Source organism: Coregonus lavaretus (assembly GCF_964263955.1).
Source record: "Coregonus lavaretus genome assembly, chromosome: 7".
Taxonomy (NCBI): domain Eukaryota; kingdom Metazoa; phylum Chordata; class Actinopteri; order Salmoniformes; family Salmonidae; genus Coregonus; species Coregonus lavaretus.
Genome location: NC_139994.1, coordinates 63,661,930 through 63,682,277, shown reverse-complemented (window position 1 = coordinate 63,682,277; position 20,348 = coordinate 63,661,930). Strand labels below are relative to the sequence as shown.

At 41.4% G+C, this 20,348-nt stretch overlaps 1 protein-coding gene across 1 annotated transcript in view; it reads left to right on the top strand.

Annotated features, from left to right (window-relative positions):
• LOC311132622 (glucosidase 2 subunit beta-like) overlaps positions 1–20,348 on the top strand; it is a 100,847-nt gene that overhangs the window by 56,820 nt on the left and 23,679 nt on the right. The window contains 2 exon segments of the mRNA XM_084165868.1: positions 9,960–10,038; positions 13,689–13,763. Of these exon segments, the coding sequence (XP_084021994.1) occupies positions 9,960–10,038; positions 13,689–13,763 (154 nt within the window).

Here is a 20,348-nt window from a genome sequence, read left to right as displayed (position 1 = left end):
TATACCCTCCATGTTTCCTGTAGTATATAACCTGACCTACAACACTATACCCTCCATGTTTCCTGTAGTATATAACCTGACCTACGATACTATACCCTCCTAGTTTCCTGTAGTAGATAACCTGACCTACAACACTATACCCTCAATGTTTCCTGTAGTAGATAACCTGACCTACTCTACGACACTATACCCTCCATGTTTCCTGTAGTAGATAACCTGACCTACGACACTATACCCTCCATGTTTCCTGTAGTAGATAACCTGACCTACGACACTATACCCTCTATGTTTCCTGTAGTATATAACCTGACCTACAACACTATACCCTCCATGTTTCCTGTAGTATATAACATGACCTACGACACTATACCCTCCATGTTTCCTGTAGTATATAACCTGACCTACAACACTATACCCTCAATGTTTCCTGTAGTATATAACCTGACCTACGATACTATACCCTCCATGTTTCATTTAGTAAATAACCTGACCTACAATACTATACCCTCCATGTTTCCTGTAGTAGATAACCTGACCTACGACACTATACCCTCCATGTTTCATTTAGTATATAACTTGACCTACGACACTATACCCTCTATGTTTCCTGTAGTATATAACCTGACCTACGACACTATACCCTCCATGTTTCATTTAGTATATAACCTGACCTACGACACTATACCCTCCATGTTTCCTGTAGTAGATAACCTGACCTACGATACTATACCCTCCATGTTTCCTGTAGTATATAACCTGACCTACAACACTATACCCTCCATGTTTCCTGTAGTATATAACCTGACCTACGATACTATACCCTCCATGTTTCCTGTAGTAGATAACCTGACCTACGACACTATACCCTCCATGTTTCATTTAGTATATAACCTGACCTACGACACTATACCCTCTATGTTTCCTGTAGTATATAACCTGACCTACGACACTATACCCTCCATGTTTCCTTTAGTATATAACCTGACCTACGACACTATACCCTCCATGTTTCCTGTAGTATATAACCTGACCTACGACACTATACCCTCCATGTTTCCTGTAGTATATAACCTGACCTACAACACTATACCCTCCATGTTTCCTGTAGTAGATAACCTGACCTACGACACTATACCCTCCATGTTTCCTGTAGTATATAACCTGACCTACAACACTATACCCTCCATGTTTCCTGTAGTATATAACCTGACCTACAACACTATACCCTCCATGTTTCCTGTAGTATATAACCTGACCTACGACACTATACCCTCCATGTTTCCTGCAGTATATAACCTGACCTACGATACTATACCCTCCATGTTTCCTGTAGTAGATATCCTGACCTACAACACTATACCCTCAATGTTTCCTGTAGTATATAACCTGACCTACAATACTATACCCTCCATGTTTCCTGTAGTATATAACCTGACCTACGACACTATACCCTCCATGTTTCTTGTAGTAGATAACCTGACCTACGACACTATACCCTCCATGTTTCCTGTAGTATATAACCTGACCTACAACACCATACCCTCCATGTTTCCTGTAGTATATAACCTGACCTACGACACTATACCCTCCATGTTTCATTTAGTATATAACCTGACCTACAACACTATACCCTCAATGTTTCCTGTAGTAGATAACCTGACCTACGACACTATACCCTCCATGTTTCCTGTAGTATATAACCTGACCTACAACACTATACCCTCCATGTTTCCTGTAGTATATAACCTGACCTACGATACTATACCCTCCATGTTTCCTGTAGTAGATAACCTGACCTACGACACTATACCCTCCATGTTTCCTGTAGTATATAACCTGACCTAAAACACTATACCCTCCATGTTTCATTTAGTATATAACCTGACCTACAACACTATACCCTCAATGTTTAATGTAGTATATAACCTGACCTACAATACTATACCCTCCATGTTTCCTGTAGTATATAACCTGACCTACGACACTATACCCTCCATGTTTCCTGTAGTAGATAACCTGACCTACGACACTATACCCTCCATGTTTCCTGTAGTATATAACCTGACCTACAACACTATACCCTCCATGTTTCCTGTAGTATATAACCTGACCTACGACACTATACCCTCCATGTTTCATTTAATATATAACCTGACCTACAACACTATACCCTCAATGTTTCCTGTAGTATATAACCTGACCTACAATACTATACCCTCCATATTTCCTGTAGTATATAACCTGACCTACGACACTATACCCTCCATGTTTCCTGTAGTAGATAACCTGACCTACAACACTATACCCTCCATGTTTCCTGTAGTATATAACCTGACCTACGACACTATACCCTCCATGTTTCCTGTAGTAGATAACCTGACCTACGATACTATACCCTCCATGTTTCCTGTAGTATATAACCTGACCTACGACACTATACCCTCCATGTTTCCTGTAGTATATAACCTGACCTACAACACTATACCCTCCATGTTTCCTGTAGTATATAAACCTGACCTACGATACTATACCCTCCATGTTTCCTGCAGTATATAACCTGACCTACAACACTATACCCTCCATGTTTCCTTTAGTATATAACCTGACCTACAATACTATACCCTCCATGTTTCCTGCAGTATATAACCTGACCTACAACACTATACCCTCCATGTTTCCTTTAGTATATAACCTGACCTACGACACTATACCCTCCATGTTTCCTGTAGTATATAACCTGACCTACGATACTATACCCTCCATGTTTCCTGTAGTATATAACCTGACCTACGACACTATACCATCCATGTTTCCTTTAGTATATAACCTGACCTACGACACTATACCCTCTATGTTTCCTGCAGTATATAACCTGACCTACTACACTATACCCTCCATGTTTCCTTTAGTTTATAACCTGACCTACGATACTATACCCTCCATGTTTCCTTTAGTATATAACCTGACCTACGATACTATACCCTCCATGTTTCCTTTAGTATATAACCTGACCTACGACACTATACCCTCCATGTTTCCTGTAGTATATAACCTGACCTACGATACTATACCCTCCTAGTTTCCTGTAGTAGATAACCTGACCTACAACACTATACCCTCAATGTTTCCTGTAGTAGATAACCTGACCTACTCTACGACACTATACCCTCCATGTTTCCTGTAGTAGATAACCTGACCTACGACACTATACCCTCCATGTTTCCTGTAGTATATAACCTGACCTACGACACTATACCCTCTATGTTTCCTGTAGTATATAACCTGACCTACAACACTATACCCTCCATGTTTCCTGTAGTATATAACATGACCTACGACACTATACCCTCCATGTTTCCTGTAGTATATAACCTGACCTACAACACTATACCCTCAATGTTTCCTGTAGTATATAACCTGACCTACGATACTATACCCTCCATGTTTCATTTAGTAAATAACCTGACCTACAATACTATACCCTCCATGTTTCCTGTAGTAGATAACCTGACCTACGACACTATACCCTCCATGTTTCCTGTAGTAGATAACCTGACCTACGACACTATACCCTCCATGTTTCCTGTAGTATATAACCTGACCTACAACACCATACCCTCCATGTTTCCTGTAGTATATAACCTGACCTACGACACTATACCCTCCATGTTTCATTTAGTATATAACCTGACCTACAACACTATACCCTCAATGTTTCCTGTAGTAGATAACCTGACCTACGACACTATACCCTCCATGTTTCCTGTAGTATATAACCTGACCTACAACACTATACCCTCCATGTTTCCTGTAGTATATAACCTGACCTACGATACTATACCCTCCATGTTTCCTGTAGTAGATAACCTGACCTACGACACTATACCCTCCATGTTTCCTGTAGTATATAACCTGACCTAAAACACTATACCCTCCATGTTTCATTTAGTATATAACCTGACCTACAACACTATACCCTCAATGTTTCCTGTAGTATATAACCTGACCTACAATACTATACCCTCCATGTTTCCTGTAGTATATAACCTGACCTACGACACTATACCCTCCATGTTTCCTGTAGTAGATAACCTGACCTACGACACTATACCCTCCATGTTTCATTTAGTATATAACCTGACCTACAACACTATACCCTCCATGTTTCCTATAGTATATAACCTGACCTACGATACTATACCCTCCATGTTTCCTGTAGTATATAACCTGACCTACGATACTATACCCTCCATGTTTCCTGTAGTATATAACCTGACCTACGATACTATACCCTCCATGTTTTCTGTAGTATATAACCTGACCTACGATACTATACCCTCCATGTTTCCTGTAGTAGATAACCTGACCTACGATACTATACCCTCCATGTTTCCTGTAGTAGATAACCTGACCTACAATGCTATACCCTCCATGTTTCCTTTAGTATATAACCTGACCTACGATACTATACCCTCCATGTTTCCTGTAGTATAAAACCTGACCTACGACAATATACCCTCCATGTTTCCTTTAGTATATAACCTGACCTACGATACTATACCCTCCATGTTTCCTGTAGTAGATAACCTGACCTACAATGCTATACCCTCCATGTTTCCTTTAGTATATAACCTGACCTACGACACTATACCCTCCATGTTTCCTGTAGTATTTAACCTGACCTACGATACTATACCCTCCATGTTTCCTTTAGTATATAACCTGACCTACGATACTATACCCTCCATGTTTCCTGTAGTATATAACCTGACCTACGACACTATACCCTCCATGTTTCCTTTAGTATATAACCTGACCTACGACACTATACCCTCCATGTTTCCTGTAGTATATAACCTGACCTACGATACTATACCCTCCATGTTTCCTGCAGTATATAACCTGACCTACGACACTATACCCTCCATGTTTCCTGTAGTATATAACCTGACCTACGATACTATACCCTCATGTTTCCTGTAGTAGATAACCTGACCTACGATACTATACCCTCCATGTTTCCTGCAGTATATAACCTGACCTACGATACTATACCCTCCATGTTTCCTGTAGTAGATAACCTGCCCTACGATACTATACCCTCCATGTTTCCTGTAGTAGATAACCTGACCTACAATACTATACCCTCCATGTTTCCTTTAGTATATAGCCTGACCTACGATACTATACCCTCCATGTTTCCTGTAGTATATAACCTGACCTACGACACTATACCCTCCATGTTTCCTTTAGTATATAACCTGACCTACGACACTATACCCTCCATGTTTCCTGTAGTATATAACCTGACCTACGATACTATACCCTCCATGTTTCCTGTAGTAGATAACCTGACCTACGATACTATACCCTCCATGTTTCCTGCAGTATATAACCTGACCTACGATACTATACCCTCCATGTTTCCTTTAGTTTATAACCTGACCTACGATACTATACCCTCCATGTTTCCTTTAGTATATAACCTGACCTACGATACTATACCCTCCATGTTTCCTTTAGTATATAACCTGACCTACGACACTATACCCTCCATGTTTCCTGTAGTATATAACCTGACCTACGATACTATACCCTCCTAGTTTCCTGTAGTAGATAACCTGACCTACAACACTATACCCTCAATGTTTCCTGTAGTAGATAACCTGACCTACTCTACGACACTATACCCTCCATGTTTCCTGTAGTAGATAACCTGACCTACGACACTATACCCTCCATGTTTCCTGTAGTAGATAACCTGACCTACGACACTATACCCTCTATGTTTCCTGTAGTATATAACCTGACCTACAACACTATACCCTCCATGTTTCCTGTAGTATATAACATGACCTACGACACTATACCCTCCATGTTTCCTGTAGTATATAACCTGACCTACAACACTATACCCTCAATGTTTCCTGTAGTATATAACCTGACCTACGATACTATACCCTCCATGTTTCATTTAGTAAATAACCTGACCTACAATACTATACCCTCCATGTTTCCTGTAGTAGATAACCTGACCTACGACACTATACCCTCCATGTTTCATTTAGTATATAACTTGACCTACGACACTATACCCTCTATGTTTCCTGTAGTATATAACCTGACCTACGACACTATACCCTCCATGTTTCATTTAGTATATAACCTGACCTACGACACTATACCCTCCATGTTTCCTGTAGTAGATAACCTGACCTACGATACTATACCCTCCATGTTTCCTGTAGTAGATAACCTGACCTACGACACTATACCCTCCATGTTTCCTGTAGTATATAACCTGACCTACAACACTATACCCTCCATGTTTCCTGTAGTATATAACCTGACCTACGATACTATACCCTCCATGTTTCCTGTAGTAGATAACCTGACCTACGACACTATACCCTCCATGTTTCATTTAGTATATAACCTGACCTACGACACTATACCCTCTATGTTTCCTGTAGTATATAACCTGACCTACGACACTATACCCTCCATGTTTCCTTTAGTATATAACCTGACCTACGACACTATACCCTCCATGTTTCCTGTAGTATATAACCTGACCTACGACACTATACCCTCCATGTTTCCTGTAGTATATAACCTGACCTACAACACTATACCCTCCATGTTTCCTGTAGTAGATAACCTGACCTACGACACTATACCCTCCATGTTTCCTGTAGTATATAACCTGACCTACAACACTATACCCTCCATGTTTCCTGTAGTATATAACCTGACCTACAACACTATACCCTCCATGTTTCCTGTAGTATATAACCTGACCTACGACACTATACCCTCCATGTTTCCTGCAGTATATAACCTGACCTACGATACTATACCCTCCATGTTTCCTGTAGTAGATATCCTGACCTACAACACTATACCCTCAATGTTTCCTGTAGTATATAACCTGACCTACAATACTATACCCTCCATGTTTCCTGTAGTATATAACCTGACCTACGACACTATACCCTCCATGTTTCCTGTAGTAGATAACCTGACCTACGACACTATACCCTCCATGTTTCCTGTAGTATATAACCTGACCTACAACACCATACCCTCCATGTTTCCTGTAGTATATAACCTGACCTACGACACTATACCCTCCATGTTTCATTTAGTATATAACCTGACCTACAACACTATACCCTCAATGTTTCCTGTAGTAGATAACCTGACCTACGACACTATACCCTCCATGTTTCCTGTAGTATATAACCTGACCTACAACACTATACCCTCCATGTTTCCTGTAGTATATAACCTGACCTACGATACTATACCCTCCATGTTTCCTGTAGTAGATAACCTGACCTACGACACTATACCCTCCATGTTTCCTGTAGTATATAACCTGACCTAAAACACTATACCCTCCATGTTTCATTTAGTATATAACCTGACCTACAACACTATACCCTCAATGTTTCCTGTAGTATATAACCTGACCTACAATACTATACCCTCCATGTTTCCTGTAGTATATAACCTGACCTACGACACTATACCCTCCATGTTTCCTGTAGTAGATAACCTGACCTACGACACTATACCCTCCATGTTTCCTGTAGTATATAACCTGACCTACAACACTATACCCTCCATGTTTCCTGTAGTATATAACCTGACCTACGACACTATACCCTCCATGTTTCATTTAATATATAACCTGACCTACAACACTATACCCTCAATGTTTCCTGTAGTATATAACCTGACCTACAATACTATACCCTCCATATTTCCTGTAGTATATAACCTGACCTACGACACTATACCCTCCATGTTTCCTGTAGTAGATAACCTGACCTACAACACTATACCCTCCATGTTTCCTGTAGTATATAACCTGACCTACGACACTATACCCTCCATGTTTCCTGTAGTAGATAACCTGACCTACGATACTATACCCTCCATGTTTCCTGTAGTATATAACCTGACCTACGACACTATACCCTCCATGTTTCCTGTAGTATATAACCTGACCTACAACACTATACCCTCCATGTTTCCTGTAGTATATAAACCTGACCTACGATACTATACCCTCCATGTTTCCTGCAGTATATAACCTGACCTACAACACTATACCCTCCATGTTTCCTTTAGTATATAACCTGACCTACAATACTATACCCTCCATGTTTCCTGCAGTATATAACCTGACCTACAACACTATACCCTCCATGTTTCCTTTAGTATATAACCTGACCTACGACACTATACCCTCCATGTTTCCTGTAGTATATAACCTGACCTACGATACTATACCCTCCATGTTTCCTGTAGTATATAACCTGACCTACGACACTATACCATCCATGTTTCCTTTAGTATATAACCTGACCTACGACACTATACCCTCTATGTTTCCTGCAGTATATAACCTGACCTACGACACTATACCCTCCATGTTTCCTGCAGTATATAACCTGACCTAGGATACTATACCCTCCATGTTTCCTGTAGTATATAACCTGACCTACAACACTATACCCTCCATGTTTCCTGTAGTATATAACCTGACCTACAACACTATACCCTCCATGTTTCCTGTAGTAGATAACCTGACCTACAACACTATACCCTCCATGTTTCCTGTAGTAGATAACCTGACCTACGATACTATACCCTCCATGTTTCCTGTAGTATATAACCTGACCTACGATACTATACCCTCCATGTTTCCTGTAGTATATAACCTGACCTACAACACTATACCCTCCATGTTTCCTGTAGTATATAACCTGACCTACGACACTATACCCTCCTTGTTTCCTGTAGTATATAACCTGACCTACGACACTATACCCTCCATGTTTCCTGTAGTAGATAACCTGACCTACGATACTATACCCTCCATGTTTCCTGTAGTATATAACCTGACATACGACACTATACCCTCCATGTTTCCTGTAGTATATAACCTGACCTACGACACTATACCCTCCATGTTTCCTGTAGTAGATAACCTGACCTACGATACTATACCCTCCATGTTTCCTGTAGTATATAACCTGACCTACGACACTATACAGCTTCCTAACAGCCATCGAAATGAAATCTAGACAGTCAAGGAGCTTTGAAAATTCAAAAAGCGATTGATATAGGAAAATGTTTTTTTTTGCAAAATGTTGACGGTGAGGAAATCTTAACACATTTTAAGTGCGGTGGCCCTCCGGACCTCAGTGAAGACCGAATGCGGCCCCCGGGGCAAAATGAGTTTGACGCCCCTGCCTCTGAAGTAGTGTAGACACCTGGCAGGGATCTGAGTGTTCAGTGAGTGAGGAAGTGTGAATGAAAGACTGAGAGATTGTTTAAATGTATTGAGTGCGTGGCTGTCTGCCTCCCTGAAAGGCACACTGTTAGGAGTTTCATGTGTGCCCATTGGAATACATCAGCGATACACCCTGTGTCAAAAGCAGCTTTCAAAATTTTTTCTCTCCTTCTAGTGGCAACCTCGCATTGACTAAAGCCGCACAAGGGGGTGCATCAACTGACTTTGAAATTGGAGAGAAATGCACCCTTTTAGGTAGCCTCCTCTCTCCTTTATCCAATGACCATCTCCTCTTAGTGGAGAGACCTTGACAGGGAGAGTTGATCAAAGGTTGGATGCTGTGAAGAGAGAGTGGGATAATCACCCTGCCCCGCTGTAGAGAATAACAGAGAGCTCCACTCCAACCTAGACGCCCACCTCTCCTCCAACAGAATAGAGAATACACTCCGGAATCTAGCGCCAAAAGCTTTCCCTCCATCTATTCCACAGTGTCTGTGTCTGTTTGGAACTCACGTCAATCAATACTGTATCAATGCACATAATACTGGATCCCAGCAAACCTGGTTTAAAAAAATAAAAACAGATAAAGCAACACCTCATGGCACACGTTGTTTTTCAACCCCTTTATACCCTGTTTCTTTGACTGCAACAGTATCACCGTGGATGAAGTCCAGGCGAAACTCTCCCCCGTCCAGGGTGAGGAGCGTGCTCTATCCGAAGATGAAGCCGTGGTACGTTTAAACTGTATTTAAACATCTCAATGCACTCACTGATGTTATAGGAGTTTGATGTTAGGAGTAGCTTGGATCCTCAAGCATTATTATTTTTTGGTTCTAGCCCAGCACTAATCAAATGCTTTGGTGATTAGTTGATTAGTGGAATCAGCTAGTGCGGGACTAGAAAATAGGTGAATTAGTTGAATCACGTGTGTTAATGCTGGTCTAGAGCAGAATGTGCACGCCCAGGGGCACAATGGAAATAGCCAGTCTCTTCCTCAATATTTCAAACCCACATTTTTTCTACAACCAGATATCCCAGCCCTTGTCATTGGTTTCCCAGGTTCCATTGTACAAACTCTCCCATGCTATTCAAACAAATACTCTCACCACGGGGTCTCTCCAACACTCATCTGAGTCAGAGTCGGACAGGCACAGTTTGCCAACAATGATTTTTTCTTGCAAGTCGTGATGTGTGAGAACGCGGCTGTCTGTTCCACTTTAAACTGTGAGCTTGCACACCACGAGCAGATATCAAAGTATTTTTTGGTGTAAACAAAATAGCTGGAGCTCTTTTTGGATATCCTTTTTTTTCTCAATGCTAATTGGTATGCGACAGCACAGCCAACCAGGTCCTGCCGGTGTCTCTAGAGTGGGTAGTGGTAGGTTCAGAGTTAGGAAGTAAACAGGCTCTCACATCCACTAAAATGCAGCAGTTATACATCATCCATATTGTATATCTCAAAATGCTTATAAGGGAGGATTACTCAAGGTACCTAATTGTGCATTCTGCAATGATCGATGTGTGTGTGTGCGTGCTGTCTCCGTGTGCGTGCTGTCTCCGTGTGTGTGCGCGTGTCTCCGTGTGCGTGTCCGTGTGTGTGTGTGCGCGTCCGTGTGTGCGTCTGTGTGTGTGCGCGTGTCTCCGTGTGTGTGTGTGAAATACTTATTTGTGTCTATGTTCCCTAGAAGTGTCTCCTAATCAGGTTGTGATCCAAGTTAGCTTTACGTAACAAGACTCAGTTCACACAAAGGCTACTTTGGACACATTTACATGCAAAGGAATTCAGTGTCAGTAAGCAGCATTCTGATTGGACAGCTTTAACAAGCTAATCTCCAGGGTCTACTGATGTTGTGTGGGGTTCTGAGCCGTGTAGCCTACCAGGAAATACCAAGGCCTTCCCTTGCAAGTGTCATTAAAGGGCCCACAATGGGGAACCACAGGCTGTTTTGTTATTTACAGTTGGTGAGGACACAGGAAGGCAATCCACATTTTTTCACATACATTTGAAGTGAGTGAATTAATATGAATATGCATGAATATGAAAATGTGCACTTATCCAATCAAACGATGATCAAGCCGGTCGAATTAAACAGTTTGCCAAGGACAGTAGTTAACGGGCAATTTACATTAGAACGAGGAAGCAGCCGTGTGAAGATGTCTAAAGGCGACGCCATACAAGGAGATGTGCTTTTTTGTTCTGTGTTTCGCTCTGAATGGCAGCAACATTTGTCTTGCATTCAACCTGTTGTTATCAGTAGCCGTGACATTCTCCCCACAAAGAATTGTTACGTCTGCCATTTTCTGACATTACATGAGACCGCTTATTCTCCTAATACATGAACATGTCCACTTCCTCCCAAGGTGGAGAAATACCTCCCATTGTTCAGGTTGATAACATAGGCCTCCAAGTTGAGTTCCCAGTCGTGTTGAGAGCTGTTGTATTTGAGAGATTGTCTGTTATTGTAATGTCTAAAGACTTTCATTACTGTGGCCAGAAGGACGTCAGGAAGAAGTGGGCTGTGGTTTAAGATTTCTCACGCTTCCCCACTTTGTGTCCTTTCCACTTAATTTCCCCTCGTTTCCTCCCTCGTTTCCTCGTTTCCTCCCTCGTGTCCTCTCTCGTTTCCTCCCTCGTGTCCTCCCTTGTTTCCTCCTTCGTTTCCTCCCTCGTGTCCTCCCTTGTTTCCTCCCTTGTTTCCTCCCTCGTGTCATCCCTGGTTTCCTCCCTGGTTTCCTCGTGTCCTCCCTGGTTTCCTCCCTCGTGTCCTCCCTGGTTTCCTCCCTTGTGTCCTCCCTTGTTTCCTCGTGTCCTCCCTGATTTCCTCCCTGGTTTCCTCTCTTGTGTCCTCCCTGGTTTCATCCCTGGTTTCCTCGTTTCCTTCCTGGTTTCTTCTGTCATTTCCTCCCTGGTTTCCTCCCTGGTTTCCTAGTTTCCTCCCTCGTTTCCTCCCTGGTTTCCTCGTGTCCTCCCTGGTTTCCTCCCTGGTTTCCTCCCTGTTTTTCTCGTTTCCTCCCTGCTTTCCTCCCTCGTTTCCTCCCTGGTTTCCTCCCTTGGTTTCCTGGTTTCCTCCCTCTCTTTCCTTTCTCTGAAAAATCTTTGGGCACCGCCAGAAAATTGAGTTTCCACTTCAGTGGTCCAGATCATTCAAGAACAGAGAATACCTCAAAACAATTTGATGATCAAAGGAAGCATTCCTCTCTATAAGGGAAAGCAGGGCTTTAGACAGTGGCATTAGGCAATGCTATGAGAAGAGAACGCTTTACACTGTGTTCATTGTTTTTAGAGGAGGAATATTTGTATAGTTTTTAGGTAAAAAGTGATTCATTTGAAAAGGGATGGTCTTATAATCCATTATGTATTATCTAAATACGGTTCAATGAACACGAACAACACTGTTATGCATATCATCCACACTCATGTGCATATTGTGTCAGTACGTCGTCAAAAATCCACTATATGCACATGTATGCATTTTGAAGTCGCTCCTCTGGCATCCCCTTTCACTGCTGTTGGAGCCCTATTGGTTGTCTCCATCAGAAATCAAACATGGCCTCCACATACTCAGAGTCGCTCGCGTTTTGTGACTTGCTCGGATGTGGTGAAGAGAAGCTGAGTTGAGTCGGGGAGATTACTGGTGATGGACCTCTAGGCCTCAAAATGAGAGCCAAATTTACCCTAAACCTCCTTCCAACTTTCGACTCACCTAAACCCTTACACCCTTAAATAGGGAATGAGAGGTCTCACCACAGATGACGTTTCTCTACCAAACAGAAGACGGAGAGAAAAAAATGCTGCTGAAAAATAAATCCATCTGAGGTGAGAGAGAGAAAAAAGCTATTCCTCTTCACCCAGCATTTCCTGTAGCAAGCGTAGCTAATGCTGTAGCCTTGACTCTAACGTAGGGGATCTCTGGCACCTGGAGCTGCACGGCAAACAGTCCAGGAACAAAGGGACAACGCCCCAAGGACTAGTCAGCCCTTTCCCCTCTGAGGGGTATCTCTCTGTGATAGATACCAGACATAGATACAATATAATTATTATATCTGAAACTTGTATAATTATTGTATATGGTAGCTCTGAAGCTATCTGTATGTATGTAAGATCTCTGTGGTAACTTGTATCTGTACAGGGTGAACTGTAAACTACGCAAAGGGGTTTTATGTTCCTCTTATGAATTCTGTCTTATTTATAATCTTCTCATCCCCCCACACAAGCCTTTAGATACTGTGACACCCTGTGCAGATCGGGCCTGGTGGTTACTGTAAACTTAATATTGTTTGATTGGTCAATGGGGGTTGGTTTTGGGTTGAAAGGTTACACCTTCAGATGTTATGAATGGAATTAAATGCCTTTGCTCTCTCTCTCTTATCCTGTATTCAGTCCATGGAGGAAGGTTGTATGATCTCTCTCTTATCCTGTATCCAGTCCATGGAGGAAGGTTGTATGATCTCTCTCTTATCCTGTATTCAGTCCATGGAGGAAGGTTGTATGATCTCTCTCTTATCCTGTATCCAGTCCATGGAGGAAGGTTGTATGATCTCTCTCTTATCCTGTATTCAGTCCATGGAGGAAGGTTGTATGATCTCTCTCTTATCCTGTATCCAGTCCATGGAGGAAGGTTGTATGATCTCTCTCTTAGCCTGTATCCAGTCCATGGAGGAAGGTTGTATGATCTCTCTCTTATCCTGTATTCAGTCCATGGAGGAAGGTTGTATGATCTCTCTCTTATCCTGTATCCAGTCCATGGAGGAAGGTTGTATGATCAGTTCTCATTTTCTAGGCCTCTGGCCTACTAGGCATCTCTTTGTCCATGCTTTGTCTTGTCAGTTAACCTCAGGATCTATAAGCATACAAGTATGCTTTGTTAATGTCAATATTGCCTTATAACTTAAGCTGTATGCCTTGTATGTGAATCCGTTCATTGTACAACGTTAAATAAATATTTGCCTTTGATATAGACAATTCTCAGACCAATTCTTGCTAGTCAACGTCAACTCATTGCCTAATGCTTGCACTACAATGCCACTCACTGTTCTGGGATCAGTGGCTAACATGACGATGCCAGAGAATTCTGTATGTTCTGTCGTAAGGCAGAGATGGAGCATGGCCACTCAGTTCTAGATTCAGTGGTGTCATGGACAAAAGTAAGGTCTCCCCGTAACAAACACTTCAGCACACATATTCTCCATCTCACCAATCCTTAATGAATAATGCAAAGTCAATAGATATATTTGTATATATGTTTGGATGTATGTCTTGGAGACATGTTTCCACCCTCTACCCAATCAGATTGATGTCTTGAAGACATGTTTCCATCCAATCCCCAATCAGATTGATGTCTTGGAGACACGTTTCCATCCCCTCCCCAATCAGATTGATGTCTTGGAGACACGTTTCCATCCCCTCCCCAATCAGATTGATGTCTTGGAGACACGTTTCCATCCAATCCCCAATCAGATTGATATCTTGGAGACATGTTTCCACCCTCTACCCAATCAGATTGATGTCTTGGAGACACGTTTCCATCCAATCCCCAATCAGATTGATGTCTTGGAGACACGTTTCCATCCAATCCCCAATCAGATTGATGTCTTGGAGACACGTTTCCATCCAATCCCCAACCAGATATCACAGCACTACTGGCTGAAAGCTTAGCTTGTAGCTTCTTAACTACATTTCATCACGTCATGAGGGATAAACTGGAGTAGGCTACATTGTTGTCGTTTTCAACATCTGTCGGTCCCGAAAGGAGATGGTCGTCGTCCTATGAAGGCTGCAACCTGAAACCTGCACCCCTTAGGCTATAGCGACGACACGGCACGTCAGACTGTAACTTTTAACGTGACGTGTCATCTCTTATCTCCCTCACAGCACTTTCGAGCACTCGACACGACGCCACCTACCACACTCTCCATGGCTTGGCAGGGGCGAGGGGGCATATTTCCATTAAAACAAGTAGCTAGGCTCATAGTTGAATGTTGATGCTGTGTACTGTAATGGCCCTTAACCAGGAACAAGATAGTTCACAATGCTAGTTTGATAACCAGGAACAAGATTGTTCACAATGCTAGTTTGATAACCAGGAACAAGATAGTTCACAATGCTAGTTTGATAACCAGGAACAAGATATTTCACAATGCTAGTTTGATAACCAGGAACAAGATAGTTCACAATGCTAGTTTGATAACCAGGAACAATATAGTTCACAATGCTAGTTTGATAACCAGGAACAAGATAGTTCACAATGCTAGTTTGATAACCAGGAACAAGATAGTTCACAATGCTAGTTTGATTACCAGGAACAAGATAGTTCACAATGCTAGTTTGATTACCAGGAACAAGATAGTTCACAATGCTAGTTTGATTACCAGGAACAAGATAGTTCACAATGCTAGTTTGATTACCAGGAACAAGATAGTTCACAATGCTAGTTTGATAACCAGGAACAAATAGTTCACAATGCTAGTTTGATTACCAGGAACAAGATAGTTCACAATGCTAGTTTGATTACCAGGAACAAGATAGTTCACAATGCTAGTTTGATTACCAGGAACAAGATAGTTCACAATGCTAGTTTGATAACCAGGAACAAGATAGTTCACAATGCTAGTTTGATTACCAGGAACAAGATTGTTCACAATGCTAGTTTGATTACCAGGAACAAGATAGTTCACAATGCTAGTTTGATAACCAGGAACAAGATTGTTCACAATGCTAGTTTGATAACCAGGAACAAGATTGTTCACAATGCTAGTTTGATAACCAGGAACAAGATAGTTCACAATGCTAGTTTGATTACCAGGAACAAGATAGTTCACAATGCTAGTTTGATAACCAGGAACAAGATAGTTCACAATGCTAGTTTGATAACCAGGAACAAGATAGTTCACAATGCTAGTTTGATAACCAGGAACAAGATAGTTCACAATGCTAGTTTGATTACCAGGAACAAGATAGTTCACAATGCTAGTTTGATAACCAGGAACAAGATAGTTCACAATGCTAGTTTGATTACCAGGAGCAAGATAGTTCACAATGCTAGTTTGATTACCAGGAACAAGATTGTTCACAATGCTAGTTTGATTACCAGGAACAAGATAGTTCACAATGCTAGTTTGATAACCAGGTACAAGATAGTTCACAATGCTAGTTTGATAACCAGGAACAAGATAGTTCACAATGCTAGTTTGATAACCAGGAACAAGATAGTTCACAATGCTAGTTTGATTACCAGGAGCAAGATAGTTCACAATGTTTGTTTGATAACCAGGAACAAGATAGTTCACAATGTTTGTTTGATAACCAGGAACAAGATAGTTCACAATGTTAGCTGTCAGAGCATACTCTTGTATTTGACTGAGACATGTCATAACATATCATCAAACCAATAGGACTACTTAGTGTCAGAGCCTTGGTTTACAAATAATAACTACAAGAGTGGGGGGGAAATACTTGGAGAATGCTTTTCCACCAGCAACCAGAAGGGGGCAGCAGGCCTCTTGTGGAATAGGCACTAATGTAAAGTCACATTCACAGTTAATTGAATCCCTTTGTTTTTATAGACTGGACCTGAGGTGCTCCTTTTCTCTCTTTGTTTGCAGGGAAAGAGATCTGTTCTGAGAAGATCCTTATCTCCCTCCAATAAATTCCTTTCAATTGCGTATGGGGGCTCTGTGCGAGCTTGTACAATTTCTAGGATTGAATATCTAATGTGTTGCCGGGGGCTTTTGAAACTGGACTAGTGCAGGGGGTATAAGCGTTCTTTAAATGGCTGCCGTGTCTTTGGGGTTCACAGTTGTATTTATCTTGGCAGTATTCTATCAGTAACAGTATAGCTGGGTTGTATCAGGGTAGACGTTTTTGCTTGGCATAGGTTTGCAGTGTTTCAGGGAAGTAGTATTTATCCAATTGGGATACATATGCTTGCGTTATCTTAGCAGTGTTGTATACACTCACGGTGGTATATGGTTAGAGAATGTCAACCGTTTTAGCTTTAGTTCTGTAGGCTGGCTGGCCGGCTGGGGGAAGAAAATGGGAGTCTGTAGTCTTGAGTTCCCCTGTCAGTACCGTTCCTCACTTCCCATCACACGCCTCATGTTTTTCGTGCCCGGCTAGTGTTATGTAATGTGAAATGACAACCAGAGGTGGTTGATACGTGGCTTCGAAGCAAATAACATTGACCCGTTCAAGCACTGTATTATATTGTGCTATGGTCTTTGTAGGGAAGGGGGGGTGGAGGATGAACGTTTTTAGGGTTGAACGTATCAGAAATGTAAAGATTCTGTCGACCTTGATCTGTTTTTCATCCTCTTCCTCCTCTTGTCGATGTTGCCAAGGTAATTTGTGTTCTCCTCAAACTTGTTTTAATGAGCACGGCCTTATTTCTATTACAGCATATTGGATAACTGTCATTCATATTCCGTTCACCCAGCTCAATGTAACATCGATAGGTTTAGGCTACTACATGATACTTTAATGTTCCCTATACCCATCATGAGGTTGCTACAACCTAGCCTATGAATGAAAGTTTACAACGTAGGTGCACAGCACAGGTCGAGAGAAAATAGAGTAATATTAGGTGACAGACAGTGACACATTCAATACCGCCTTGCACACGCTTGCCTGCATCTAGCGGATCTAGGTTGTAATCATTAGTCCAACAGTTGCAAACAAGAGTTTCTATTGGACTAATTCAGGTATGTTTGCTTCCGTTTAAGAAACGTTTTTCAACAGAATCGGCGGCATGAATACACCCCGGATCACATGCAAACACAGAACTCAGCCACATATAAACCGCATGGTCACTTTGATCATTGAATATATTATTCCTTCTCACATCTCTCCTCCTCTCACCTTTTCCCTTCGCTTGTGGACTTCAGTGCACAATACAACAGTTGTCTGTGAGCAGGCAAAAATACCTTTCGAAGCCAAACTTTCATAACCGCTAACCGCTACACACAGCGTACATCGTTTTCACCATATTAACGTCATAGTCAACATACTCATTGTATGCTGAGGATTCATGTTTTCTTTTAAATCCACAACTTGAATCCCTTCACAGCCTCATAGAGGATCTAAATACATTTTCTAACCTCTCTGGATTACAACCAAATTATGATAAATGTACTATATCACGGATTGGATCACTAAAAAATACAATTTTTACATGACCATGTAGTTTACCAATAAAATGGTCTGATGGTGATGTGGATATACTCGGAATACATATCCCAAAGGAAATAAATGATCTCACTTCAATACATTTTAATAGAAAGTTAGCAAAAATAGATAAAATCTTGCTACCATGGAAAGGTAAATACCTGTCAATTTCTGGAAAAATCACCCTGATTAACTCTTTAATATTATCCCAGTTTACCTATTTGCTTATGGTCTTGCCTACGCCTAGCGAACAGTTTTTTAAATTATATGAGAAAAAAAGATTCCATTTTATTTGGAACGGCAAGCCAGACAAAATTAAACGGGCCTATTTACATAATGAATATGAATTCGGTGGAGAGAAATGATGAAATATTAAAGCATTAGACCTATCACTAAAAGCTTCAGTCATACAAAAGTTATACTAAATCCGAACTGGTTCTCTAGCAAATTAGTAAGATTGTCTCACCCCATGTTGAAAAATGGCCTTTTTCCCTTTATTCAGATTACAACCTCTCACTTTCATTTATTTGAAAAGGAAATAATCTCCCAAATATCACTATTTCTAAAACAAGCCATAGAAGTTGGTTGCAATTTCAATGTAATCCTCCAGAAACGACAGAACAAATAATGCAACAAATATTGTGGTTAAACTCAAATATACTAATTGATAAAAAAACATAATTTTTTGATAAAAAAAAAGAAGGTATAATCTTCGTAAATTATATCATCGGTAGGACTGGTGGAGTTATGTCGGACATGCAGCTAACAGAAACATATGGAAATGTCAGCTCTACCCAAAATTACAACCAAATACAGTGGGGAAAAAAAGTATTTAGTCAGCCACCAATTGTGCAAGTTCTCCCACTTAAAAAGATGAGAGAGGCCTGTAATTTTCATCATAGGTACACATCAACTATGACAGACAAATTGAGAAAGAAAAATCCAGAAAATCACATTGTAGGATTTTTAATGAATTTATTTGCAAATTATGATGGAAAATAAGTATTTGGTCACCTACAAACAAGCAAGATTTCTGGCTCTCACAGACCTGTAACTTCTTCTTTAAGAGGCTCCTCTGTCCACTCATTACCTTTATTAATGGCACCTGTTTGAACTTGTTATCAGTATAAAAGACACCTGTCCACAACCTCAAACAGTCACACTCCAAACTCCACTATGGCCAAGACCAAAGAGCTGTCAAAGGACACCAGAAACAAAATTGTAGACCTGCACCAGGCTGGGAAGACTGAATCTGCAATAGGTAAGCAGCTTGGTTTGAAGAAATCAACTGTGGGAGCAATTATTAGGAAATGGAAGACATACAAGACCACTGATAATCTCCCTCGATCTGGGGCTCCACGCAAGATCTCACCCTGTGGGGTCAAAATGATCACAAGAACGGTGAGCAAAAATCCCAGAACCACACAGGGGGACCTAGTGAATGACCTGCAGAGAGCTGGGACCAAAGTAACAAAGCCTACCATCAGTAACACACTACGCCGCCAGGGTCTCAAATCCTGCAGTGCCAGACGTGTCCCCCTGCTTAAGCCAGTACATGTCCAGGCCCGTCTGAAGTTTGCTAGAGTGCATTTGGATGATCCAGAAGAGGATTGGGAGAATGTCATATGGTCAGATGAAACCAAAATATAACTTTTTGGTAAAAACTCAACTCGTCGTGTTTGGAGGACAAAGAATGCTGAGTTGCATCCAAAGAACACCATACCTACTGTGAAGCCTGGGGGTGGAAACATCATGCTTTGGGGATGTTTTTCTGCAAAGGGACCAGGACGATTGATCCGTGTAAAGGAAAGAATGAATGGGGCCATGTATCGTGAGATTTTGAGTGAAAACCTCCTTCCATCAGCAAGGGCATTGAAGATG